General features: G+C 40.5%; 2 protein-coding genes across 4 annotated transcripts in view; one reads left to right on the forward strand and one right to left on the reverse strand.

Moving 5' to 3' along the window:
• ASTN1 (astrotactin 1) overlaps positions 1–26821 on the reverse strand; it is a 323619-nt gene that overhangs the window by 292251 nt on the left and 4547 nt on the right. The window contains exon 1 of one of the 2 annotated variants that reach the window (XM_017508837.2): positions 14299–15090. The exons of the other annotated variant lie outside the window; for it this stretch is intronic. Coding sequence (XP_017364326.1) covers positions 14299–14581 — 283 coding nt within the window. The 5' untranslated portion in view covers positions 14582–15090. Of the gene's footprint in view, positions 1–14298; positions 15091–26821 lie in introns of those variants that run through there. 2 annotated transcript variants of the gene reach the window in all.
• Positions 20864–26821, forward strand: part of BRINP2 (BMP/retinoic acid inducible neural specific 2) — a 110833-nt gene continuing 104875 nt past the window's right edge. For both annotated transcript variants that reach the window (XM_017508839.2, XM_037731481.1), the window contains exon 1: positions 20864–21714. The gene's annotated coding sequence lies outside the window, so the exon portion shown is untranslated. The remainder of the gene's footprint in view (positions 21715–26821) is intronic.

The raw sequence follows: 26821 nt of genomic DNA on the forward strand, positions 1-26821 counted from the left end.
TTTTTTTCCCAGTTTTACAAGTTTCCTTCCTACGTATATAGAGATTGTGCATTACCCAAGAAAGGATGAGACCAATTTCAAGGAAGCTCAACAGTGACAAATGCAACTGAAGGCCACTGAGAGGACGATAGAAGTTCCCTGGATTTAACATTAGAGGATTAATAGTGACCTCAACCTCAGTGCAACGAAGCAGAAAGGAATGTGACTGCTATTGTGAATGGGAGACTGATAGGATGCTTGCTGAGAGGATACACAGGTAAGTAGAAGTTTCTTTAATTTTGTAAGACAAAAGAGAGCTGAGTATGCTTATAGGCTTAAGGAAAGAATCTAGAAAAAAGAGGAAGAGAAAAAGTAGAAATCCAGAAAAGACAAAGGATATATATAGTAAGGTCCTGGAAGAGATCAAACTCTTGGTTCTGTAAAGACAGGATTATGTCTGGTTTTTTTTCTTTCTCACTGTCTTCCAAAAGCCTAGTATCATGACTGCCACTTAGAAGCTGTTCAAAATACATTAGAACTTGGAGGTAAGAAAGTAAGAATGAATTCCAAAGTTGGTCTATAAGTTTGTATGTTGGAGATGCATAAAACTGGAGATAATTTATGCCTGATAGCCTCAACTACAAGGCAACATCGTCTGCTAAGTGTAAAGATGGGAAATTAAGGTGGGAGCTTAACTACCTTACTAAAAGTTTGAAATAGTCACTTGGGGAAGTGAGACGAAGGGAAGGCCAAGGTCATTAAAAAGTAATAAACAATTTTCAGGACCAAACTTGACTAGAACTCAGATAACTATGGTTCCTTGAATAGACACAAATAGAATTCACACACAAATCTCAGCATTCAGTCTGCGAATTTTGATCTGCCTGTGGACATTTGACTGGTAGATGCTCTATAATGACAAGAAGCAGCATTGAAATGGAAAATTCTAATAAAAAGGTAGTTTCAGAAAAGGAAAATATGTCAGAGCATTCTAATACACGTGGAGAAAATAAAAGTGTCAATGAAATGGTAAATTTACAAGGACCAATTATCAGGCAGAGTAAAAGAGCATGAGAAAGTTGGAAAGAATAATTTGTGGTTTCGAGTAGGGCCAGTTTCAGGTTTGAAGAATTTTTAGGGATGAGAAGAGTATAACCATAGTTGTAGGTAAGTAAATGGAGTTATGAAGGCGGAGTTACAGGAGTGAAGGAATTATAAAGTAGAAAGGTGAAGGTGTTGTGTACTTCAGGGGTTGGCAAAATATAACCTATGGGTACCAATTGCTTATTTTTGTAAATAAAATTCTAATGGAATACAGCTATACACATTAAGTTACATATTGTCTACGGTGGCTTTTCTGTCAGTATAAAGATATATTGAGTAGTTACAGCAGAGACTATATGGTCTAAAAAGTCTAAAATATTTAATATCTTGCCCTATATGAAAACATGTTTGACCCAAGCCTACATAGTCAATAAAGTGGTCTTGTGTAAAGGCAGGAGTTGCCATAGCAGAAAATACAGAGGGGCAGTGCTAAGCACATTGGCCAGTGGCCTGGAAGACGATAAATAGAGGTAGTTAGGAGAGGCAGAAGATGACCAAGCCGAAGATGTGTATTTTCAAACAGGAGGTGTTTCCTGGAAGGAGAGTGAAATTGTTAAAATGATTTTTGATTTTTTTGGAATCCTTATGGTAGGGATTGCTATTTAAAAAAAAAAAAAATCTATTATCTCTTTCTTTCTAGAATTTAAGTTGAGCACGAGCACATGACCACCCAGGTAAGACTGCTTTTCCCAATGTCCTTGGCTGGGATTTTGGACATATAACAAAGTTCTTACCTATGGCATTAGAGGAGAAGGGATGTGTGCAACTTTTGCCTCACTTTCTTTAAAAAAAAAAAAACAGGGAGAGCGAGAGAGAAAGAAATTGATACCCTGAATGATTGCCCTTCCCCTTCCTGTGAGCATAAACACTATGCAGAAGAGGAGAAGGGCCTGGGGAACGGCAGAGCCACAAGGTGGTAGAATCTGGGGTTTCTGAATAACTTCATGGGGTAGGGTCTTGCCAAGCTGAACCATTCATCCCAGAATTGTTGCCTGAGGGAGAATAAGCTTTTCTTCTTTAAGTCACTTTTTAAGACCTCTTTGTTCCAGGGGAAAAAAAAAAAGTTAATCTCTATCCCACTTATAAGACCTTTTTAAACATATGACTTAAGTTGTGAACCTTCTTTTCAAGAAGTTGCCCTTATGCATAAATTTTATACCCAATGAACCCTGTAACCCATCTGTGGGCTTCCTGCTAAGAACATGTGGTATAGAAGCAGCAGTGGAGCGAAAAAGGAAATAGACACTGCTCCCATGTGTTTGTGCAAAAGGAACCTTTCAATAAACCAGCCATGCTTTGTCATTGTGCTTTTTCAGGTTATGTCCTTGATTGGTGGTAGACTGAAAGAGCCATCCAGAGAAATAAGGAAGGACAGGAGAGGACATATGGGAATGATAATGAGGTCAAAGTACAGGATGAGACTATGATGGGGAAACATGAGTAAGAAAAAAATTCAGTTCTCAGAATTTATATTTGGGGAAAAATAGATATCCCAGGGAGAATAGGACAATCTGAAGCCATCAGTTAGGACCACAGAAGGTACACAGATTTATAATGCATAACTCCGAAAGATGCGATACACACACAGGTTCCATAGGGTGGCAGGTTAACCATCAGAATTTTGTTGTATTTGGAATTCAAAATCCACCTAGAAACTGGTAACAGCAAAAGGATTCCACTGGGTACTGCTATGGTGTACATCTGTAGCATCACGTTCCCTCAAGCAAAGGCAGTCAATTAACACACAACATTAACAGCTTTCATATACATAAAGCATAATCCTTTGGAAAATAAATAAGAAAACACTACTTTTACAAAAGCACAAAAAGATAAAACACCTAGAAGTACATCTAATAAGAAATGTGTGAGAACCACATGAGAAAAAAAATCTTTAAAGCTCTACTAAAGGCAGACAAGAAGATTCAAACAAATGCAAACACACAAAGTTCTTACATAGACAGAAAAACCCAACTTCAAAGAGATTTCATTATTTATTAATTAATTTAAAATTTTAACAAGGTTTATAATTAAAAATACCACTAATTTTGTTATTCTTGTTACGTTTTTAGAACCAGAGAAGCCAGTTAAAAGTTTATGCAGAAAAAAGGAATGGCTAGAACTCTAGAAAGAATAGCAGCAAAGGATGACTAGTCCTATCAGATATGAAAACATACTACAGAGTTTTAATAATTAACACAATGTGGTATATGCACATGATAGTAACAGAACAGAATAAAAGCTCAGAAATAGACCTAAATGTATTATGGAATTTATTATATGATAAAGGTGGCATCTCAAATAAGAGGGGAGATCATGAGCTATTTAATAAATGGTACTGAAACATCTGAATAACCATGTGGACAACTGCTACAGTTTGGATGTTTATTCTCCCAAGCTACTTATTAAAATTTGATCCCCAATGTTGGAGGTAAGGTCTAATGGAAGGTTCTTGGGTTGAAGGGGTAGATGCCTCATGAGTAGATTAATGCCTTCCTTGGAGGTGAGTGAGTTCTTGCTCTGTTAGTTCCTTCTAAGAGCTGATTGTTTTAAAAAAATATCTTGGCATCTCTGCTTCTCTCTCTTGTGATGATATCATACCAGGTAATCTCTGCACATTCTAGCTTCCCTTTGTTTTCCACCTTGAGTGGAAGCAGCCTAAGGCCCTGATCAGATGCAGATACCCAATCCTGAACTTTCCAAACAGCAGAATTGTGAGCCAAATAAGTCTTTTTTTCTTTATAAATTACCTAGCCTCAGGTACTCCCTTATAGCAACACAAAATGAACTAAGACACCAGCTAAAGTTGGTACTTCATATAGCATACTTGGATAAAGCTGTATATCATACATATACATTTAAATATTTAAATGCAAAAAATAAAGCCATTAGAGTATTCAGAAAAAAAAATGGTGAATACTTGTATAACTTTAAAGTGAAGAAGACCTTTTCAATGAAGACTTAAGGTATAGAAGTCAAAAAGAAATAATATCTTCATTTACACAAAATTCAGACTTCTAGAAAACGGACCAACCAAAAAAACAAGCAAACAAAAACATAGGCAAAGTCAAGAAACATACAATAACCTGGGAAAAATTGTATTTGCAACTCATGTTACAGTCAAAGAGATAACCTCCCTCGTATCTAAAATGGTCCTCAAAATATGAAAGCAACAACAATTAGATGTCACTTTACACTCAGTGGATTGACAAATATTAGAACACTATACAATGCTAAGTGTTGGTAGGAGTGTGGGAATATAGGAACCCTCAAATATTAATACTACTGATGAGAGTGCAGACTGATCCAGCCATTCTGAACAGAGTTTGGCAGTATTTAGCCAAATTAAATATGCATAATATTTTTAAACCAGCAATTTTTCTCCTGCTATGTATCCCAGAGAAATTTTCACAAAAGTCCTTGAGGAAATATGGACAAAAATGATAACTGCAGTATTATTTATACTGATGGGAAGCAGGAGGCAACTTGGATATGTCTATCACTGAGAGGACTGGCAAAATGTAATAGGTGACCATCATGGAGTGCTCTACAACAGTCAGAATCAATGGACAAGACATGTGTTGTCCAATAAACCTTTCTACAATGGTGGGCATGTTTTATGCATTCACTGTTCAATATGGTAGCCACTAGCTACATGAAGTTATTTAAAATTGAACTCATTAAAATGTAAACATAAAAGTTCAGGTCCTTGGTTGTACTAGCTATATTTCAAGTGTTCAAGAGCTACATGTGGCCAGAAGTACCATGCTGGATAAGGCAGATCTAGAATATTACCATTATGATGGAAATCCCTATTGCACAGGGCTGGGCTATATTTACATAAAGTAGTATGAGTGGACATGATATCACATCACCATTTCCTTGAATTTAAAATACATTAACACAAAACAACTACTGACTTATTGCAAGAACACATACCAAAAAAAAATAAGCATTAGGAAAGTCAGAATTTTTTTTTATGGGGAAGGATAAGTGGGAACTGAGAGTAGGGATAAAGGAAAACAGGCAAACAGACAAATCAGTAAACCACTGGAAGGAATAAGGGCTTTCAGAGACCTATGATAAAATATGCTGTGAACTGAGAAATATGATTAAGTCAAATCTCTGTATGAGATTACAAAAAAAAGCACACAAAAATCTGCATACTAATGTTTATAGTATTTTTATTCATAATTGCCAAAAACTGGAAATGACCAAGATGTCCTTCAATAGGTAAACGAACAAACTATGGTACTTCCATGCAATGGAGTATTATTCAGTAATAACAATAACTGAGCTACCAAGCCATGAAAAGAAAAGATGTCAATGAATCTTAAATGCATGATATTAAGAAAAAGAGGCAAGTTTAAAAGAGCTACATGCTTTATTACCATTATATGACATTCTGGAAAAGGCACAACTACAGTGATGGTAAAAGAGCAGTGGTCGCCAGAGTCTGGAAGTAAGGAATGGAGGATTAAATAGATGAAGGGTAGGGGATTTTGTAGGGTGATTAAACTGTTCTGTATGATTCCATAACTTGGATATATTACACCGTACATGTGTGAAAATTCATTAACTTTAGGGAACAAAGAGCCAACTTTATATGTGCAAATTAAACAAAAAGAAGTCACTTAGGAGATTGGATAAGATCAGGATGAATGCAGAATGTGACAAAATACTAACTATATCATCAATGTATGAACAACTTCACTGGAAGGAGAACTAAAGACAAAAGAAATTGTACAGAAAAACTGCAGTACCACTGATAAAGTTGTACCACTATGGTATGGGCAAACAATTCCAATACTGTAATAAATTCACAGTGAAACTGAAAAACTAAATAAATGGATGGCAGATGGTGGAAGCCAGGTTACTCATTGTTGGAGTAGGATAAGGAAGGGGAGGGAGCTAGATGATTCATGAATTAATTAGATGATAGCTAATGTTAATTAGGTAGTGATAATTAGATAATGGATTAAAGCTGGAGACATCAGTATGAACTTATGATTAGGTTAATATAGACACAGATGGCTGAATATAGAAATATTTACAGATAGATGTATACATATGTTAGTAAAGACATATATTTCCTTGCTTTGTCAGCTGTGAGGGCCTAGAAACAACAACAGTCCTGTAACAACAAGCACACCTAGTTCCCAGATCTTGGTTTCTAACACCATTCTCCATTTAAAAGAATCACGGGTCCTTGGAGAAATAGCTGATTCTAGAATAGGGTCAGGTAATATGCAAGATGACCCTGGAGAAGCTTGTAGTTATAGGAAGCAAGAGGGTGCTCAAAAAACAAAAACCTACATTGACTGGGGTATGTCAAAGATTCACTGGAGCCAACTAAAAGAGCTCCCATTAGCCAATGCTGAGACAAACAATTTGAGCAATAAAATCAATAAAGTACTGAATTAAAACCCAAAGTATAAAATAAACATTTATGAGTCCATATGACATAAATAAGTAAATTAATAAATGGAAGAAAATAAGCAATTCTCTCATGTAGCATAATTCAAAATAATTTATGTAGATACCCAGCCTTCGAGAAGGTAAACCACAGCTTCCCATTCCTTTGGAATGGTCTGTGCACAGTGACTTCCTTCAAAGGAATGGAGAGAGGGTAAAAGGTAAGTTTGCAGTGGAGAAACCTGACAAACACAACCTCGACAAAGTGAGTGAGGTCAGCATCAACAGTGATAAATTGATAGAATGCACCCTGGATACGATCTGATGAAAATGACACTTTATAGCTTCCTTCTCCAAACCTTAGTTCCAGTCTAATCATGAGAAAAACATCAGACAAACACCAATTGAGGAACATTCCACAAAATACTGGATTGTATTCTTCAAACTGTCAAGGTCATCAAAAACAAACAAGTCTGAAAGCTGTCATAGGCAAGAGAAGCCTAAGAAGACACAATGCCTGAGTGTACTGAGGTACCCTGGATGAGATCCTGAAACAGAAAACCGATGTTAGATAAAAACTAAGGAAATCTGAATGAAGTGTAGACTTTTGTTAAAAATCATGAATCAACCTTGGTTCTTCAATTGTAACAAATGTATCACACTCATATAAGATGTTAATAGCAAGAGAAACTGGGTATAAGGTATATGGAAACTCTGTACTATCTTCCCATTTTTTCTATAAATCTAAAAATGTTGTTGCTATTGTTGTTATTGTTTTGTGACAAGGTCTTGCTGTGTTGTCCCAGCCGGAGTGCAGTGGTAGGATCACCACTCACCGCAACTCAGCCTCCTGGAGTCAAGTCATCTTCCCACCTCAGCCTCCCGAGTAGCTGGGACTACAAACACACACCACCATATTCAGCTGCCTTTTGTATTTTTTGTAGAGGTGGGATTTCGCCGTGTTGCTCAGGCCAGTCTCAAACTCCTGAGCTCAGGCCATTCACCCACCAGGCTTCCAAGTGTGAGCTACCACACCCGGCCTAAACCTGTTCTTAAAAAAATTAATCAAAAAGTAATTTGTAATTTTTTTAATCAAAAAAGGAAAACAAATATCAGGTACTGCTAGAAGTTTTGAGGCTCTCTTTTTTGCCCTCTCCTTTCACACAGTCTTCCCTTTCTACAAGAGGTAACATTCATCTTTTATTTTGTTTTTGTTTTCTTGATTTTCATAAAAATTTTGCATTTGTATGTATTCTTAAACAATGTTATTTTGAATTTATACAAATAAAATTGTACTATACATATTTTTTTTAGCTATTTGCTTATTTTCACCTAACATTACATTTGTGAGATTTACCCACATTGATATACGTAGCTACAACTCATTTATTCTCCTGGCTAATCTGTCACTGATGAAGGTACCGCCCTGTATATTTCTAGTCTCCTGATAATGGCTGCTTCCAGGTTCTGCTATTTCTAACAAATATTCTCATATATACATGTAAGAATTCCTGTGTAATAAATATCTAGAAGTGGAACTGCAAAATCATCAGGAACACACATTTTCACCTTTACTATATAATAACAAATCATTTCACAACAGTTGTAATGTCAGTTTAGATTACCATCAACAACAATTTAATTGTTTGTTCCTTGGAAATCTAGAGATCTATACAACCACTTTGAGTATTTTTCTTAAATGTTTAAAGTGTACACGATTAAAAACAAAATATCAACTATTTCATATTTTTAATAGGAATAAAATGGTGATAGATAACCATGTAACAAAAGCTATTGAAATATTTTTTTAAAAAAATAATTAATTTTTAAAAGTAATAAAATGATGATAGGTGTCAACCTGTAGTACATTCGAAATTTCCATAGACCTTAACTTGTATCTCTTATGAGCAAGTTAATCTTCAACAAGCTCATAACTTGCTCTTTTTGCCATCTATGTCTATATACATGAACTGGTTTAAAAGTGAAGAAATGAAGACTTCACATGTCCCTGCTGAAAAGCTGCCAAATTTTGTTCTCATAAACTGGCCCCAATGTGAGAAACTCCTAGCCTTTTAATTACATTTCTAAAAAAAGAAAGAAAAAAGTACATGTGTGTATATAGATATATGATATATATGTGTATATATAGTGTGTCTATAAGACAAGACCTCAATGTTGCTTCTGAAGATGAATAAAGAAACTAAAATTGGCAGAGTGCAGTGGCTCATGACAGTAATCCCAGCACTGTGGGAGGCTGTGGTGGGTAGATCATTTGAGGTCAGAAGTTCAAGATCAGTCTGGTCAATATGGTGAAAGCCCATCTATACTAAAAAAAATAAAATAAAATAAATAAATAGCCAGGTGTGGTGGCAGGCACCCATAGTTCCAGCTATTCAGGAAGTTGAGGCAGGAGAGTCACTTGAACCTGGGAGGAGGAGGTTGCAGTGAGCAGAGATCATGCCACTGCACTCCAGCCTGGGTGACAAAGTGAGGCTCCATCTCAAAAAAAAAAAGAAAAAAAAAATTTAAAAAAAAAATTTTTTTTTTCAAAAACTCTAATGACTTGAATTCAAATCTTACCAACATCTTAAAAAGCATGTAACATGTTATAAAATTCATCACTCACATTCAAAATTCCTTCGTTGTAAAAATATAAATTTCTATAGAGAAACAGTAAATGATAACCCTCCCAATACTATAAATTAGCACATTCTGCTAGCATGAGTTACCTAAGTGCTGAAGACCCTACCTTAGGATTACTACTATTCATCTACTTTGTCTTGGATGGGGCTGCCAATCTATACAAATGCATTTACCGTTAACCTAGGTAGCTCATTGTAGTGGAAAAAAAAAAGAAGGAACAGAAACATACTTTAAAGTTTCCCCTCAAATGGGAAGATGGAGAGATGTGTGAAAAGAATTGGGGATACTTGGGTGTTTTAACTGTTTCCTATCAGGTCAAAGCTCACTCATAAGTAGATTATGTCCAATATTACCTTTGAAGCCAATTGGAAAGCTCACTAACTGCTATTTAAACAGTTCCACTGAGCCCTGAAAATAAGTCCTAAGCACAAGACAACCTAATACAAAGATCACTGGCTTTGGACAAGTAGCTAAAACCACCCACCTTCTGGATAGCTCCATTTAACAAGGGAGCCTTCTCTCTGGGACTCTCAGTTTGTACATCCATAGGGCCCTCTTCAGAAGGGCGCTGAACAGATTACCTATATCCCCACGCAGCCTACCTACCTTGTTTATCATGACTGTGAGTCCCATACATGTCACCACAGGAACATGGAAACATGGCTACTCGAACCTGAAAACTATAAATAAGAATTCCCAAACTCTTCTTAGCAAAGTACATTTACTTAGCTATTTTTTCATGAAGTTATTAAAGCTAGTGTGAGAAACCACTCAATAGCCAAGGATATTCAATAAGCATTTGAATAAATATCATAAAAGACTCCTCTATACAAACTAGATGAGTGTGCTTTCTCTATTTTAACCATTGTCAGGGCTCCTTTTATTCAACCATGAATAAGAAAAGATTTTGCAAACTTTTAAGGCATGTAAAATAGTAGCTTAGAGAAAGGCTTAAACATCATATTGACCTGAATTCAAATGATGGATCCATCAACCTGTTCACTAAGTGACCCTGAATAAGTTATTTAACTTCCCCATTCTTCTGTTTTCTCCACTGCTAGAATAGGTGGAAAGCGAGAAGTTGACAGCAAATCTATCTTCAAAGCCTATTCTTTTAACCGCCACACTTGCCTGCTCCAGACACTTTAAATAGCACCTTGCATGTGGGAACTTACTACATCTCTGTAGGCTGATTGATTTATCTTCAGGAATACCTTCTTCAATCAAAAGCCATGACAGCTAAAGCAAAATGCCAAGGCACAAGAGAAACACCTTTCTTCACTAAGTGGTACACATGCAAAAGCTCAACTGTTGGGTGAAATAGAAGGGTCTCTCCTTCAAATAGTAATGAGACTGATATAAAAATATATTCTGTTCACAGCACAGAAAACCTGGAAGCCACACTTCAGGTTAACTCCTTATCTCCAAATCAAATATGCCTCCAAAGCAGGAATGTCTACTGTTTTGAAAGCTGAAATATGAAATTTTAGTTCAGATATGAAATATTAGTTGACTAATTTGGCAAATCTCTTAAATCTCCTGAGAGGATACTAAGGCTTATGTGCCTAAATATTTTAAATTAGAAATGACAGTTATTTTGCAACACTTTTGAGGCTTTTAACCACATCTGAAAGCAGGGGTTTAAGAGTTAGATTACGCAGCTTAGAGTTACCAGGTAAGTACTATGAAGAAGAGTATCAGGCACAGAACCATCAGTATTTGTGAGAAGAATGGCAATCTAGACCTGACTAAAAACATTCACATTCAAAGCATTTTAAAAACCATGTGTAGTTAAACAAAATGTACCTAAAAGTCATAATTTCACAATTTGCAAACTCTACCTCAGGGAAAAGGAGATACTGACTCCTCCCCTCTACTCAGAATATACCACAAGCAAAACTGCCATGGCTGAGGGCTGAGATAGCCTCTAGGAGCCAGATTTCAATGTTTTCTATGTCAAGTCAGCCCTCCCTGCCTAGTTTTGAAGTGGAGAGCAATGTGCCACTCTACAGAGCCAGGCCCAGTCCTCACTAGTCTCACGTCACAAGGCTCTGTCCAGGCAGGCTGATCCCCACACTATGCCATATGCACGCCATTTCCATATTCACTCCTACCACCAAATGCTTTTGCTCATCTTTTCTCCATGACCTTAAATGTCTTCACCTTTCCTAGTCCAAGCCAAATCTAATCTACTTTTAACTTTGGGGATTTTTTTCTTTTTTAATCCATGCAAAGAGCACAGACATGGAACAGGCTTCATAGAGATAACATGTGCATGGTTTAGAAGGAAGAATGGATACCACCTAGTAGAGAAGGGGCAAAGAACCTTCTAGGCAGAGGAGCTAGCATGTGCAAATCCTTGAAAAAGCCCAGAAGGCCATGGCAGGCTTGGAGGGATAAGGGGCTGCTGAATTTGACTGCAATAAGAATGAGAAGACCCTAGTGGGCCTCAGTGAAGTAACAGGACTTGATCCTAGAGGCAAAAGGAAGCCCAAGCTTGTTTTTATTGTTGTTTGTTCATTGTTGTTGTTTTCACTCAAAGGAGTGACAGGATCTGATTTTAGTCAAAGCTTCTGGTCAAGTCCATGACCATCACGGAGTCTTGTCATGCCAGCAAATCCTTCCATAGCACCCCCCCACCCCTTAACAGCCATACCACACAATCAGGTTCTACTACTTAACAGCTCTTACAGGTATCTTTGTTTCCAGTGACTAGAGAGCACTTGAGGGCAAGAGACTTTTGTTTTTGTAACTTGTTTCCTAGTAATGTCTCTGAGTGCTGAGCAAGCACAGCTCAATAAATTTCTAGAAGTGACTGATTCAGATTTCTCCAGGGGATGGATTAAGTAAATGAGGTTCCAAAGATATAAGTAGGGAAATCCCTAAACCAAAGTCACTACACCCCTCACTATTGGCTGTGAGCTGCATGATCAGGGCCACATAAGTTAAATTGAAAGGAACTACCTTTGAGTTTATCCTCCATAAACTTGGACTCCTCTTCCTTTCTGCCCAGATCTGTTTAATCACCCACCCAAACTAAAACTCATTTCTTCTTCCTTTGAGCATACTAAGCCAGAAAGAATAGGTACCAGCCCTTCTCTGTTCTGAGCATATCCCGCTGACTGGGAGGATGGGAGACAATCAATGCATTTAAATAGTGCATCTGGCCATGAAGTGAGAGTGTGTCTGTGTGCCTGTGTGTAAATGCCAAGTTGCAGTAGGTTACCATGGCAACCCCAACAGGACACTGCAGTAGGCAGCTTTGCACAGAGGTGCAGAAAACCCATTCTTTAACATCTGGGTTTTCAGTGTGCACATTGGTTCCTAGCAGGCCCATCACAGCATTAGGCCCTGGTTTTGGGATTCTGTGAAAAAAGAAGTGAAATTTGGAATACCTACTAGCCTTCCCTTTTTTTAAGCACCATACATGTACCTCTTCATGCACAGTAAACACTGCAAGCAGAGCACAAAACAGCCTCTTTAGAAGCACATAATTCTCTCTACTCATTTTTATATACTATGATGAACAGATTGTACTTTGCACATCAGCATGACTTCAATGTGAACTTTCCATCCTCTGAATAAGCCAGTAATTGTACATTTTGATGAGCAGCATATCCACAATGCTCTCATTCCCAGCTAGTCCCCAGTGTTTATTATGTTACTGGTATTTTTGAATGTAAAAACAAATAATCCTATCAATAGTGTAGGTTGGGTTTAATGGGTTCAACTGTGAACTGCACTTCAGGAACTGTAAAGCAATTTTTCAAAGGACCAGGCAATTTCTGAAATTGCTTTCCCATAGGGGTTGGAGAGTAGGGGTTTATTCACCCACTTTCTAATGTTTTCAGTGTGAAGACATCTCCTGTGAAGGACGAGCAAGAGAGGTGTGTTAGAATTCCACATGTGGCTCTAGCCTACATGTGGCCATCAGGAAACCATGTTCCCACAAATGGAACTCTAGCTGGTAGGGTATTAAGTAGATAGAACAGCCTCCTGGGCATTTTCTTTTTTTCTTTCCTTGGATCTAGAGACTGACATGTAGTTTTCTTTGAATCTCTCCTGGGCAAAATAAGAATTGGCAACACTGCTAAAGAAATGGATTACAAGGTAGGCATGCACAGCAGGGTGAGAGCTCCATCTGCACGCGGAGAAGTGAGGGAAATCTGGCTAAGTGACATGAACTTGAGGTGCTTTGCAAGATACTAGAGGAGGACCACAATATCTTTGCAGATTCGTAGTAGAAAACAGGGATGATTTGAAGCAATGTGTGGGTTCCAGAACCTGAAGTGGCAGGAGTTCAACTATCTGAAGGTGACCTAAGAAAATCAGTGTGGGTACCAAAAAGAGAGAGATGAAAACAAACGAAGGAAGGAAGAGACCCTTGCCTAGAAAGGTCACTCTGTGTGCAGGAATGCCTATGCCTATCTAAGGTGGCCCTGGGAACAAAGAAGAGACCAGTATTAACAGACTACAGTTGTATAATGTCTTTAAGCAACTGTGATGTGACACGGATGTGTGGATGTGGTTGAATGAGGGGGTTGTGACATCTAAGCACAGAGGTAGGACTTCCCAGAATGAACAGCTGGGGTATAAGAAACTTGAGTGTTTGAAAGGGAAGGTGTCAGTAGCCTGGTGACAAAGGTCTCTCCATGAATCAAGACTAGAATCTGGCCTGCACATAGCCGGCAAGGTGATAACAGGATACCTGTTTATAAAGCCCCCAGGAAGTGCTGTGAGTGGGTGTGGGTGTCCAGGGTGTGTGAAGCAAAGAGCTGAGCATGTGGCCAAGGAGCGGGTAGAGGGGGATTATGGGAGTTGAGCTGGTAGCAGACAAAAAGTGCTGTGTGATGTGCTCCTGAATCAAAGCTGGGAGGTCAAGGCTGGGAGAGGTTTCAGAAAGACTCATGCAACCTGTTCCTTTGGGGTAGGGCCGCTGAGAGGAGGCCCAGCATCCAGGTCGGATCTGGGGAGAAGTCTGGTGCACAGAAGCGCTAGTATGCAAGTGGGTGTGGAGAATGGTCCGGGAGTGGGGCGGATCCGGGAGGTAGGAGTGGGGGAGGGGAGGTCGTCAGCGAGTGGGTGTGTAGAGGGAGCTGGATTGGGGGTGGGGGCGCTGGTCCAGCGCCTCCGACTGCCTCGACCTCCCCCGGGACTCACCCAGCACAAAGTAGGGCAGCTCCGTGTTCTCCAGGTCGTCCACCACGACCATTTCTCCCGGGAAGTCGTTGCGCACCGAGAAGAGGAGCTTGGGCTCCGAGGCCGAGGGGCTGTGCATGATGCTCAGGTCGTTCTCGCGCAGGAAGGGCAGCGCCGACACCGTGATGCTTTTGAGCTTGCACTCCAGCTCCTTGGCTGGATCCACGTCGCCGGCGGCCGTGGCCAGCACGGCCGCCGGCCCCCAGCAGCAGGCGAGCAGGGCGCAGAGCCGGGCTAAAGCCATCTTGAGCCCCGGCCGCCTTCCTCCTAGCGCTGCGTTGGTGGGGGAGGAAGCGAGCGGGGAGGGAGCGAGCGAGCGCGGGAGGCGGGGGAGGTTAGGGAGGGGATGGAGCCGGGAAAGCCCTGGACCCCGGAATGAGATGCCGCTTGCTGAGTGCTGGGTTTAAGCTCTGATGTCTGGAGAGCCCGATTCTTTGTTTTCCGGAGCTGCTTATCTGGAGAAGGGAAAGCGGGGGTGGGGGGAGAGGAGAAAAAGGGAAGGAAGGACGTCGAGAGGAAAGAGGAAGGGAGCTGAGGATTCTAGGGAATCAGGTCAGCCCCCAGCTGGCTGCCGGTGTTCCTGCCTCTCTCCTCCGTTGCATCCTCCAACGAGAGCAAGGCTCTTGGCTATGAACTACCTGCATGGCATTTTTAATAAATTGATCTTAGCAATGTAAAATCTTCCCTCTGGCATCATCAGCCAGAAGGCTTGAGAAAGGCACACACGGGCACACACCATAAAAGGCACTTCTGCAAAGCAGGGTGGCGGGGTGGCGGGGGCGGAATGGGGGGATGCTTTCCAGATGCAAATTTCCCCAATGGTTTTATGAATGTTATTATAGCTTGTCCAAGTCTTGTCTTTTTTTTACCCAATAGTTGGATTTGTACATTGGATAGACGGGTGCTGGGAGGAATGCACATGTGCATATTTTTACTTAGCACTAACTTTGCAAAATATTTAAAGAAAGTATTTGTTATACTGGTCTAAATAGATGGATAGATATGCACAACAGAGCAACGCGCACAGTTAAGCAGGAGACCAAAACTTTTACTTGCAACTTCTCTCAGCTTCTTCATTTCTATCACAAATGTTATCTGAAGTAGCCAATAAAAAGATGATTTGGGGAATACTATAATTGATAGGGAAAAAATAGCAGAGTTAGCTCAAAGAAATCTTGAACCTTTAGAGAATCCAGTAAATAAAACAAAGCTGGAAGAAAATTGTGAGAAAAACCAAAGTTCCTAAGCATTTTTAACAGACGGAAAAGTAATAAAAGAATACCCTTGGGCATGAGCTAAGTCAATCCCAGTCCAGTCAAGAGTACAACAGTGCAGATATTCAGCACCCTGAATAAGTATTCTGAAGAATACTACCACCACCACCACCAAAACCCATGTTAGATCCGTTCTCAATAGTGCTCAACAATGTTGCCGTTTAAAAATGATGACAATATGCAATAAACAGTGGTAGGAATGTAACATTGTGTATTCTCAAATGTAACATTTAACTGAATTTTCTCTCACATGATAACCAATAACTTACTTCAAAAGCGTATCCCTCCAATATTACTGGGTCAATGCTAGCCTGAATACCAGGTGCTATGAAGACTGTGCTATTTGTGGTTCTCACTCTAGAAATTTAATGCACTACTGTTCTAAAAGACGAACACTACTCTAGAAAGTTACATTTTCATTCTACTTGGTGTCAATTTAGTGGCATATGTGAAAATATGTTCTTTAAAAGGCAAAAAAAAAAAAAAAAGAAAACCTCTTGCCTTATATTTTACAAGGTTTCACTAATTGAATAGAGAAAATAAGTCATATTTAAGGTAATGTTTAAGTAGTGAAAGATCATTTACCACATATATAAAGAAAAGAAGAACAAAAACTTTATTGGTTGAGTTTTTATACCTAACTTATCTGGGAATTAATCCCAAGGTATCTTATCATGCAGCATTGTAAACTACTGTAAAAAAGATATACCAGCTAACAACCTTTTGAAAACTCATCCTCATTGTTATCGCCCCCCTAGGAGATACTGAGTGAGATAAAGACCCCATGATATCTCTTTTATTCTATTCTCTCTAGCATAAAAAAATCTAGTATTAAACTTAGTTATGCGAGGTTATTTGCCATTGAATGATGATAGGAAAACACCCTCAGTACTAGAATGTGAGAAATGACATGTAAGTACCAGACCATGTATTCATCCAATCTCTTATTTAACAGATAAGGAAATTGAGACCCATGAAATAGTGATCTATCTTCTATGGAGCTAAGACCATGAACAAGATTTCTTTGCCCGCTGCTCTTTCCACTATATAGTTATGGTACACTAGGGTGCACCCATGGATAATCACTGGCTTTATGGACCACCGTAATTAATTCAGCAAATGTTTGTGTACCTACCATATCCTAAGCATTAGGCTAAGCACAACTAGAAAAATACTCCTCCTGCTTTTGTGTAGCATATAATCTACTGTCACTTTAAAATCTTTCTTTTTAATTTTCTGAAGAGTCTTGAGTCATGTTAGAAAGCCCAAGTGAACCATTTAGGGTTGATTTTCTAATATGTCAATATCTAGTCTTCTTAAAACATATATTAAGTTGGGAATAGTTGGTAGTTGGTATTTCAAGTCTTCCTAGACCTCTGTCTCTCTCTCTCTCTCTCTCTCTCTCTCTCTCTCTCTCTCTCTCTCTCTTTCTCTAAACAAGAACCAAACAAAAGAAGCTGTAGAATTTTTTTTAAAGAGAATATATTATTCCAGCGTACTTGATTACTGTAAAAACGGAAATAATGTTACATGGTCTTTTCTTAGGGAATTAAATACCTAGAGATATAGGTAAAGGTTGAAGTACATAGAAACGAGGCCATCTCTACTGGATGATGTTTTACATTTAAATGAAATGGGGGGAAATGTTATGCATCTTAATCATTACTTTTGTGTCGTGGCATAACGATAGAGGGAAATAATAGACTTGGATTCAAGACTTAACTTTATAATATTCTTATGTGGAGATAAGCTTGGACCATTCTTGTCTTCAGTTTCCCCATCAACAAAAGGGGCCAATCATCTCTGCCCACCCCTGTAGGTCATAGAAAATGATTCTGATTTCTATCACCAAAGAGTAACGTTACTTGCTCCTGAATTTTTTAACTATGGAATCTTAGAGTATATGCTCTTTTTTGTCTTAACATTTTCATTCATCATTATGTCTGTGAGATTTATCCATGTAGTTGAATGTTTTATTGCTGTGTATTAGTCCATTACATGACTTCATGGCATTTATTAATTCTCAGAAATATTTCTGTTCTTTAAAACACTATAAAACAGCAAGCTCTGTTATCTCCAATCTTGACTTTTCTTCTGAGGTCCGCCTTCCTGTATTTAAGTGCCAATGGCCACTTTCCTTGACTATTAAAATAGATTCTGATTGCTTTTCCTCCTATTGACGTATTCTGTACACAACTACCAGATTGATCTTCATGAAATCTAACTTTCATTATGTCATTCTAGTTTTTCTTTTTCTATAAGATAAAGTTCAAACCCTATGGTTTAGAAATTTAAAAACTCTTCTAAATCTCACACTGTTTTTCTAGATAGATTTGCTCACTGCACTATATCTCTATCCTCCCACCACACACGCACAAATGCACACACGCGTGCACACACACACATCTCTCTGAATCAAATTAAAGTCTGCCTCCTATTTTCACTCCCTCCATGCCATTCTGTCCACCTGGAATGCAACCCTCTTCATTCTTCACATTGTCCCATCTCTCCAAGCCAGTCTCCAGCTTTACCAATGCAGTGTGAACTTCCATCACTTCCCTTTCTCTAGCTCCATTCCCTGAGCATTTATTTACCTCTCCCCCTCACATACATACATATATGCAGATATATACACATGCACTCAGGAGAGAAAGAGCTATTTCCTAACACAGTGTCTTTAATTCAATATTCTTATCTTCAAAACCGAAATAATACACAGTTTTGGGGGTGGTTGTGAGGAGGAAATGAGATGACGTATGTAAAGAATGTGACACATTTTAGGCATTTAGTTGGTACTCAGTAGTGATAGCCTTTGCCACTATCACCTTATTCAATTATTTTGGCAAGAAAATAGTCTTCAGAGTCATCTTCAGGAGATTTTCTCCAGTGTAGTAGTCAAAGCAAATTAAGTGATTTATATTCCTTGGTGTTTTCCCAGAGGATACGTCCACCAAAAGACAAGTGTAAAAATATTCATAACAAGTTTACTTATAATAGCCAACAAAGAAACCCAGAAACATCCCAAATATCTATCAAGAGCAGAATGAATAAATGTCATGTAGTCATGTAATGGAACGGTGCACAGCAATAAAATATGCAACTATGTGGATAAATCTAACAGACATAATGATGAGTGAAAGAATCAAGACGCAAAAGAATGTATACTCTAAGATCCTATATTTACAAAATTCAAGAGCAAGCAACATTAATCTTTGGTGATACAAGTCAGAATATAGTTATCACTGGGGACTAGAGGGTTTTGATTGAGAAGGTTCAGGAACATGCTTCCCTGGGTGCTAGAAATAAAGCGAGTAATGGTTACATTGATGCTTATATAGAATTCATCACACTATACCCTTGTGGCAATTTTTAATGCATATCTTGCCTCTTTAAATTTTTTTTACATGGCTTCAGACTTCAAGGAAAAGAAAGCACAGCAAGTTTTCTTTTTCAAGTTGTCTTCTTATCTGTTAACTTCGCTTCTTTCCTCTATTACAGATTTTGGAAATTTTAACTTTCTTTCCACTGAATGCAGCAATCCTTTGTTTAACCCCTCCCTCTATTTACCCACTACCTTACGCTACTGTACAAGAACCTCAGCATCTCAGTGTGTTTCACTTGGGACAAGTTCAGTGGGTCTCTGTCTCTAGAAATCACAAAAGTAAATAACTCACCAGTTGAGTAGCAATAGATTTAGGCTTCACTGGTTGGCTTAAATATTTTATTCTAGACAGAGAGCTCAGGACCCTGTGGCACCACCATTCTCTGAATGTTTTGTAGCTTAGGCAAACAGATACCTGCAGTATGCAGAAGGAAATTCAAACTTGTAAAAGATACAGAGAAGAAAATATAGATGAAAGTGGTAGATGTGTGAATCTATGGGGATGTATGTGAGATACTATTTCTAAATTTTCTTTATTCATTCAGAACTTATGGCTACTTGATGCAATTTAGCTAATCTCCATGTGTAATACTTAGACATTCATGAAATCCCTGCATACTTTCTTTCCTAGTTCTTTACAAAATAATCTCTGATGTTCCTCTCCATTCATGGAAATTCAATTGAAAGACTCCTCTCCCTTTCTGACTATATATTTATCTTCTTCATTCTTCCCCCACCACGTGACTTAGCGTGAATCTCCCAAGTACCTTCCCCAGCTCCAGCCCCCAGCTCTTCCCTTGAATTGGATTTTTCCTCAACTATTACTCTCTTTCCCATGCTCTTGCCAAAATCTAGCATAATATGCTAGTTAGCAGTACATATTTCAGTTTTGTACCCTCATTTGGACATCAAAAGTATATACTTCACACTTCAATATAAAGTTAATATTTTCTTCCCTTCCCTTTCCTCCCTTCTCCCTCCACCTCCCTCCCTTTTTCCCTCCCTCCCTGTCTCTCAATTCACAGGCCCAGCAACAGCACCTGCTTCACAGAAACAAGGCTGGTCCTGTTCTGATTTCTCTAGTCTTCCCTTAAAAACTAAACGGAGATGCACAGTCCCTCTTCCTGACACACACAGAAGTGAAAGGAGACACAGAGGGAAAACACCCTAGGGAAAACAATTCCCTTTTTTGGAAGGACATTTTTTAAACTTAATCTCTCCCCAGAAACCTGAAGTTCTCCTCTTTGCCTTGTCCTTACAGTCCTGGTGTGGGGGCAGAATGTTTCCTGATTTAGCTGTCTGGGCCTCTAAATCTGTTTCACTCTCTAGCCATCTTACTGGGTTCTTGCTCTCTTTTGCCTCTTTCTCCCCTTGGATCTCTGGGGCGTGTGTGTGTGTGTGTGTGTGTGTGTGTGTGTGTGTGTACTATTTCTCACTTGGGGGCTCATTTCTAATTAACTAATCCAAGAGGCTAAAATGCACAAAACAACCAAATGAAACCTCAAATTAGATGGAAAATGGCTCAGATGGGTCCCAATCTCTGGCAGTTCTAGTTAAGCAAGCAAACAAAATGGGCTGGGACAAATGATTATTGTAACTCAGGAAGATTAGAAGAAAATGTAATTAGCTCCCCAGCTACTCCTTGTTCCCAAGCCTTCTTAGAGCGTCCAACGCCCCACCCGTGAATGTACCCAAGGCTTCCTTATCCAAACCAAAAAGTCCCCGCTGCAACGCTGGGAGGGTTAACAGAGCTGGTACCCCAGCCTGCCAGCTCACCAAAGGAGAAAGCGGTAAGGCTCAGAGCCCGCCCCCTGCCAAGCCGCCCAGCCAATAGGCACCTGTGGGGAATGTGGCGCTGTGTCCCATTGGCTGCCAACCTACGTGCATAAGAAAGAAAGAGAGAGGCAGGCAGGGCAGCATTGTTATCTTAAGACACTCATCTGGTGTCTGAGTCTGCAGGTGACACTGCTTAGGTACGGAGCGCAGAGTCGGAGCAGGGACGCGCCGGGTTGCAGCTCTGGGATACGATCCGCCTGCCTCGCAAGCCGCTCGCTGCTGTGCTGGCAGCGCCTACGCTGAGCTCTGAGGATCCCGTTAGGACTTGCCCAGGGATGTGCACCTACTGTGCGCTCCGAGGTCAGGGGCAGGTCTGCAGGCAGCAGAGGGAGCGGTGAAGCCGGAGGACCTGTCTCTGCCCATGTGCAAGGCAGTGATTTCGGGTGAGAGAAGGGGTAGGTGAGTGTCTTTAGAGTTGGAAAGAAGGCAAAATCTTGGGTTTCTCCTCTGCGGAGGGACAGGGGACTCCCGCAGTTGGGTTTTACACTTTCCTTACCTCTCCCACCCCGTGTGCTCCCGGGCCCCGGTGCCGAAGCCCCACTTCAAAGATTCTGTGGGAGATCGGGATCCTTGCTGCTCAGCGGGAAGGCAGCAGGCAAATGGTCTAACGTCGGCGGCGGTGGCGGCGGCGGCGGTACCGACAGTAAAGCGGGGAGCAAGAGAATTTGAAAAGAGACATCCGCTCCCTCTCTCACACGCTGAGGGGGAGGCATTCGCGTTTCCCCAAATGAGAAAGAGCCACAAGAAATCATGAAGTAAAAACTTTGGAAAGCTGCCACTGGAGATGTTGCACAAAAACCTGGAATCTTTTAGGAGTCTCCTCCCAGTCGTTGAAGGTTTGGGGAGCAGCTGATACAGCAAGGAGGGCTCTTGCAAGGATTCAAGGTAACAGTGCAGGGTTTCGGTGATTTTTCTCTATCCTCTTTTCATTGTCCTTTTTGGTGTGTCCGTTGGTAAAGGGACCATTTTGCTCTCATACAACCCTCTTGCCCTGGTGCCTGGCAGTTGCAGGCAGAGGGAATGATTCCACCTCTCTCAGTTGCTGTCTTATGGAGCTGAGCAATGGACTTTGGGGCTGAGCTACAGATCACTCTGGTATTGCCTCCTGGTGTTACATGGCTGTCTCAGGGTTTGGGCACTCTGCCTGACCTATATTGCTTTTGCCTGGTTTAAGTCCTCAAAGTTAGTGCAACTCCTATTAGCTTCAGAAAATTCAATAGGGCTGCGTAATTGCAGAAGATGATGAGGACTTTTGCCTGCCCAGCTGACACTGGGAGGTTCACTATTTGGGAAGGAGCCCAGAGAGCTGAGGATACGATGCACGATATCCATATCCTCGTGTTCACAGAGCCTATGGTATGTTTCCCATGCACATGCAGTCAGGAAAATAAAATTCCAAACAGTGAACCCTGTCGGTTGCAAATAGTCTCCCCAGGGTGGTGGCAGAAGCCCCATTGATCGAGTTGAGCCTGGCAGAGCACTGGATACAGTAGGGAAGAACATTGCTGTGCTGAAAGGTGGGATGTGCTGGTATCATCTAGCAGATCTCTATTTCTATGATCATCTGGGTACACGGTTGAATGCTGTCTGTAATGTGTGTATGTATGTGTGCTTGTGCTCACAGCTGTATGCAGGAAGCGGGCTGCCTATGGAAGAATCAAGCATGTGCAGCACCCTGCCCAAACCACAGATGCCTCGGGTGTTCCTGCCTAGTAGGAACATGAACTTGTGAGCTGTTGTTCCAGCTCAGAGGACTTTTTTCCTCACCAAGCAGTCCCTCTTCATGGTACATATTTATCCAGGGTATATAGACCTAAGCCAAATATTAACTAATATTTAAGCTAATGCACTGTAACGTGATTGAACAGACCCCTCTGTAAAGAACTGTATGTGTGCTCTTTGCAGCCCTGGGAGCAGGGTGCCATGAGCAGAAATAAATGTTTTGTTAAAAGGATAACAATTATAAAAGGCTAAGTTTATAGATGGGTACTATGGGCCTTATTTAGCAGGGACAGTGATATGTCAGTATAGACCAATCAGAGGGATAAAAGGTATATTGTAAGTCAAGTATTTCTGCCTCTGTCCTTCTCCAGACATGTGCATGTTGAAGTGACTCTCTCTGACCATGCTTGCTAAAATATATGCAATGCCAGTATTAACCAAGCAACTAAAGTATTTTACCAAATCCCCTGGGGGGCAGTCTGATGACATCAGGCAACAGCAAAGTGATGCTGGAGTTTGTGTGCTTTCCCTCCTGACTTCGCACAGTTGTGTGTATGCTATTTGTTTAAGGCATGATCCTCTTGAGTCCCCCTTCACCCAGAATAAGTTGCTTTGCAGCACTAAGGGCATGACCAAGCAATGCTGCCGCAATGATCCTGTCTTATCAATATCAGAGCTGCTGCCTACACTAGAAAAAGATGCATGGCTTGCTTCTTTGAGGAGGATATGATTTGAAAAGGTACAGAGAATGTATATTGTGAAATGTTTGAGAGAAAGAAAGCAAATGTCAGACCATAGTCTACCCTTCTGGAGGGCAGCTGGCTCCAAAGTGTTCGACAGCTGAGCTGCAGTCATGGAGAAGACAGAAGCATTCTTGACTCTTACTTCCCCTCCTCACCAAAAATGGAGCTGGCTTTGTCTCCCAGAATGGAGTGATATGTGCTGCAGTGTGGGGACAAGAAAGGAGGTGAGGAGAAAAGGGCCGGGGAAGGAGGAACGCTCCTGCTCTGTCAGCATGGGTCTGGTCTCAAAGATGGGGAGCATCTTCTCTTTTTGGCCCTCAAAATTATCTTCTAGGTGCTCCTTTCTGGCCTCCTGAAAAGCTGTTTACTAAGCAAGGCCGAAGGGCAAAGAACATCCCTGCATCATCACCTTCTCCTGATCCCCTTTCCCAAGACACAGGCTAGCCACTGGGGAGCATCGCAGAAAAATGATACACTCCTTTGAGGCACTGCTCTGAAATCCCTCCCCAACTCACAAACAAGAGGTAATCTGGAGGGACTTGAGACATCTGCGTGGGCACGTTCTGCTGACTGGGATGCTTAGATGAGGTTTCCTGGTTAGTGTTTTTTTTCCCCCACTGCACAGTATATTTTTAGCAATTCAACTAAGACCTTGTATACATTTTATAATGGCATCCTCTTCCAAAGGGCTGAGGGCACTATACAGAGATCATCAAATTAATCCTCACACAGCTTACTGTCTCATTTATCTTTGATTACTCTAAGAAGTAAAGCTAGAATGATGTTAGCCCCCTTCTTGGAAAAGGGAGGGCAGAGAACCTCAGAAAGAGGAACTGCTTTATGCCAGGTCACACAGCACTTAAGGGACACTATGGAATGGGATCTGGGTTTCACTGCTCCTAAGCCAACTCCAGACTCCATGGCCTTCTTCTAAGAAATGGTTTGATTTTAGTAATTATAATCTGATTTAGTTGCTCTGTACTACAAGGATGGAGATGTTACAATGCACAGGGTTTCTCCTTTGGGACTAACCCAAGGGCAGTGAAGAATGAAAGTCTTGTAGGTCTTTGCCCTTGCCCTCAGTGATCTTACAGTCTAGTTAAGAAACTAGGCTTACATCTGACAAAAGGGAATTGATGATGTAAGTTCTAAACAGTAATTCAATACCAGAGAATTCACAAGGCTGACCTAATTAATCTGCGATTGATTTGTACAGATAATGAGAGCTATCAGTATTCAAAGGAAGGAGAATTGGAGTTAAGCCATGAGGGATGGGGTTGGATTTGTTTGGATAGAAAGAAGTGGGGAAAGGGTTCTAGCCAATAGAAATAATAACTGCAGCACTGTTGGGAAGGTTGGAAGCTTCAAGACTTGCTTGATTCCTTGGGGTTTACTCTGGGCCACCTATTTTCTTGCATTCTATAAATACCATATGCCTGGTTAAATTATTTTAAACGTAGATTGTTCTAAAGGAAGTTGCCCTAGAACCTAGGCAGGGAGCTCTGGAATGTTGGGCATCTCATTAGACATTGAAAATTACCTGGCCTGCCACCCATCCTCAAGCCTAATCTATATATTGTAAGAAAAGTATTGCTCAACCTCAGAGAGCTTATCAACATCATATCCAAGAATCTGAATGAGAATACTGGGGACAAACAAGCAAATTTTAAGAGATCACACACACACACACACACACACACACACACACACACAGCTTCTCATATTTTAGAATTAGAATCTCCTAAGAGAGAGCCTTGATTTTCCTCCATTTCCTATTTCTCCACCCAAATGTTCCTCCTGGGGTTTTCTTAGAGCTGGCAAAATGCCAAAGCCCTTAGGCATTTAGGACTGAGCAGGAGATTTTCAATCTTAAGATTCTTGAGCATGCCCATGTACATAACCTCTTGTCTCCCCTTCTCTCTCCCTTTTAATAAAACATATGTTGTAGCAGTCACTAAAGAGGAGACCACGAAAAAGCAGGGAGGGGGCGGGGTGCAGTGTTGCCTGAAGCTGTACCACAGGGCACGATGCTTGCTCAGCTGGGCAGGAGAGGAGAGAGGCAGCCTGCCAGTGTGGCAACACCAAGGAAGAGCCCATGAGGAGAGAGCCGTGACCAGCCAGCCATGCACATTTGCTCCCACAGCAGGCATCTCTCCCAGAGGAAAGGTCAAGGCAAACACAGGGCCTGTGAGAGGAATGGTAACACAACCTCCCTAGTCATTGGTCTTCACATGGTTTGAGATGTTTTTCGTGCTGTAAGTCACTGGTCACTTGGGTGGCCCCATTCCAACATGGAGGAAGTTCCCATTGAACATAAAAGTGGAATGGCTTACCTAAAGTCACTCCATAATTGCTCCCAGATCAAAAGCACAATTCCCATGAACCCAGTCTGTTTGTTTGCTTAGCCCTATGAGTTTATTTGGGGAATGGGTCTCCAAGACATTATTTTCCCTTGAAAATCCTTTCCTGGACCTAGCTGTCACCCTTGTTTCCTGCGTTAAATGACTGTGCAACCAGACTGTGGGCATGATACCTTTTCTCTTTACTATTCAGAGGTATCCACTCCTATGTTTGGGGGCTGAGGTAGAGATCTGGGGCCATGGGCGTGTGGTTAGGGGTTGTGAATTAAAGACTCTTCTATCTGGAAATGAAGACAGGCAGCTCAGTTATGCTTCAAACTGGGAGCAATGGTGAACCATTCTCATGTGCCAATTAGGATGTGACCCTATTTAAATTGTCACTCTGCCATAGACAGAGAAGTAAAGTTGAGTAGCATCAACACAGCATGGAATCATCAACAATCAGACCCATTATTCCTCTTACTGAGATTCACATGAAATGCAAACATTTCTGGAATTCTGGATTGGGCAAAGGGAGAAGACAATTTGATACCTCACCGGACTAATCTCTAGGCACTTGCCAATACAATAGCATATCGGTATCATGTGGCTCTTGAGCATTTGAAATGCATGCTGTAAATGTAAAATATGCATTGGGTTTTGAAGACTTGGTTATCAAAGAAAAGCAATGTAAAATATCTCATCGGTATTTTTTAATCTTCATTACATGTTAAAAAGATAATATTCTAAATATATTGGGTTAAATAAAATATATTAAGATCAGTTTCATTCATTTTTTTTTTACTTTTTAATGTGGCTATTAGAAAAGTTAAATTTATCTAAGTGTCTAATAAATTATTATTATTTTTGGATAGTGTTAGCAAAGGCCCTGCAGAGTTGCAACAGGTTAATGGGGAAAAGGGGCAGAGGCAAGAAATAGGAGGAGTCAGAGACAAAATAGAGAAAGAACATGGAAGGAGGGGTCAGGAGTAGCCTAGAGTGAGCCTTAGGGCATGTGCTTCTAAAATTTCAAGCCAAGAAGGACACAAATAGCATACACCAATCTATATTTATTTGAAGAGAGACCTTGCTAACTGTGATTCCGCCCACCCAAAGTCTTTGGGACGCATTGCAACTCTCAGCTCACATACAAAAAATGGGCTGGTGAGGGGCTTGGTAATTTTATCC

This window comes from Cebus imitator, unplaced genomic scaffold (genome assembly GCF_001604975.1).
Source record: "Cebus imitator isolate Cc_AM_T3 unplaced genomic scaffold, Cebus_imitator-1.0 Scaffold402, whole genome shotgun sequence".
Taxonomy (NCBI): domain Eukaryota; kingdom Metazoa; phylum Chordata; class Mammalia; order Primates; family Cebidae; genus Cebus; species Cebus imitator.